This window comes from Temnothorax longispinosus, chromosome 3, assembly GCF_030848805.1.
Source record: "Temnothorax longispinosus isolate EJ_2023e chromosome 3, Tlon_JGU_v1, whole genome shotgun sequence".
Taxonomy (NCBI): Eukaryota; Metazoa; Arthropoda; class Insecta; order Hymenoptera; family Formicidae; genus Temnothorax; species Temnothorax longispinosus.
Genome location: NC_092360.1, coordinates 9,382,781 through 9,384,398, shown reverse-complemented (window position 1 = coordinate 9,384,398; position 1,618 = coordinate 9,382,781). Strand labels below are relative to the sequence as shown.

General features: G+C 48.9%; 1 protein-coding gene across 1 annotated transcript; it reads right to left on the bottom strand.

The window, feature by feature from the left end:
- Positions 1–544: 544 nt before the first annotated feature.
- Positions 545–1,189, bottom strand: LOC139809542 (uncharacterized). Its single transcript, XM_071772481.1, has one exon. It carries the CDS (start codon positions 1,187–1,189, stop codon positions 545–547), a length of 645 nt encoding a protein of 214 aa, XP_071628582.1.
- Positions 1,190–1,618: the final 429 nt, after the last annotated feature.

Sequence of the window (1,618 nt, the reverse complement as noted above, 5' to 3'; positions counted from 1 at the left end):
TCGACATGTTTCCAGCAGGAAATGTTAGTGTTGGACTGGATGCGTGCGACACGATTACGCACAAACGTCTTCCAACGGTGCGGAGCCGAGCGTATCCACGCGAGGGTAACCTCAGAATCCGACCAGGCGTATGTGTCGTCGACGGCAACTTTAGGTCGGAGAATTTTCTCGACATATTCCAACAAATCTGACAGCAAGACCGCCGCGGAAAGTTCGAGTCTCGGTAAGGTGATGGCCTTGAGTGGGGCCACCTTTGATTTGGCGATGAGCATGCGGATTATCACCCCATTCTCGGTGACGAGTCTAATATATACAACGGCTCCGTAGCCCTGCTCGCTCGCGTCACAAAATCCGTGGATTTCTCGCCTGAATACTTTATTTACGACCGCGATAGTACGAGGTATACGAATGGAGGCTAACGCGGAGAGCTCCGACTTGTATCTTTCCCATTTAGAACATATCTCTGAGGGAGGCCTGTCGTCTCACTCTACTTTAAGCATCCAGAGTTGCTGGATCAATCGTTTGGCCATGAATGTAAGCGGGATCAGGAACCCCAATGGATCAAGATGCGAGCTAATTCAGAGAGAATGGTGCGTTTGGTGCAATCTCTGTCCAACGGGTTGACCTGAAATCCAAAGTCGTCCGTTTGAGGGTACCAACGAAGTCCAAGGACCTTAAGAAACTGGTCTTCCGGCGATTCAAAGGATAGTAACGATTGGCTGCAAAGTTCCGGATCCAGATCAGCTAAGACCGACGGATGGCTACTGGCCCATTTTCTGAGTTCGAAGCCGGCAGTTCTAAGCAAGGCTTGTAGTTGCCGCTGAAGCTCGCGGGCCTTCTCCACTGACTCGACACTTGTCACCACATCGTCGACGTAGACGCTCTCTTCCAAGGCAGCCGCGGCCAATGGGTAACTTGTCTTGCCTTCCGCCGCTAACTTTAACATGCAAGCAATCGCTATGAATGGAGAGCATGTCAATCCGAAAATGACAGTCAACAAAAGGTAGTCCGAGATCGGATCGTTTTCTGAGAAACGCCACACTATTCGTTGATAGTCACAATGACCGAGTTCGACCAATATCTGAAGGAACATCTGTCTGACATCCGCGGTGAGCGCCACGAGGCCGAGTCGGAACATCAATAATATCACAACTATGTCTGATTGTAATTTGGGACCGGATCGCAACATTTGATTCAGCGAGACGCCGTTCAGATCCTTATAGCCGATCCATCAAATACGACGCGCAATTTCGTAGTCGTGCTATCCGACTTGAATACCCCATGATGGGGTAGGTAAAAGACAGGTCCGTCCACTGGGAACAGCTGCTTGATCAATTTCATATAGCCATTATCTAAGTAATCCTGCATGAATTTGTTGTAATTTATTTTGAATTCTTTATCCGCTTTGAAGCGACGCTCAAGTGCGCAAAATCTGTTCACGGCTACTTGACGCGTGCCAACGAAACAAGGTTTGTCCTTTATGAAAGGATACGATATTACAAATCGACCAGATACATCGCGACGCGTGGTCTGCGCAAATAATTCCTCGCAACGTCTATCTTCCTGTGAATACGGCGGAGCCGTGGGAATCTCGTCTAACTGCCAAAATCGACTGAGA

What these genes read in the sequence shown, in the direction of transcription:
- LOC139809542 (XM_071772481.1), bottom strand. Translation starts at nt 1,189, where the DNA reads ATGTTGCGATCCGGTCCCAAATTACAATCAGACATAGTTGTGATATTA.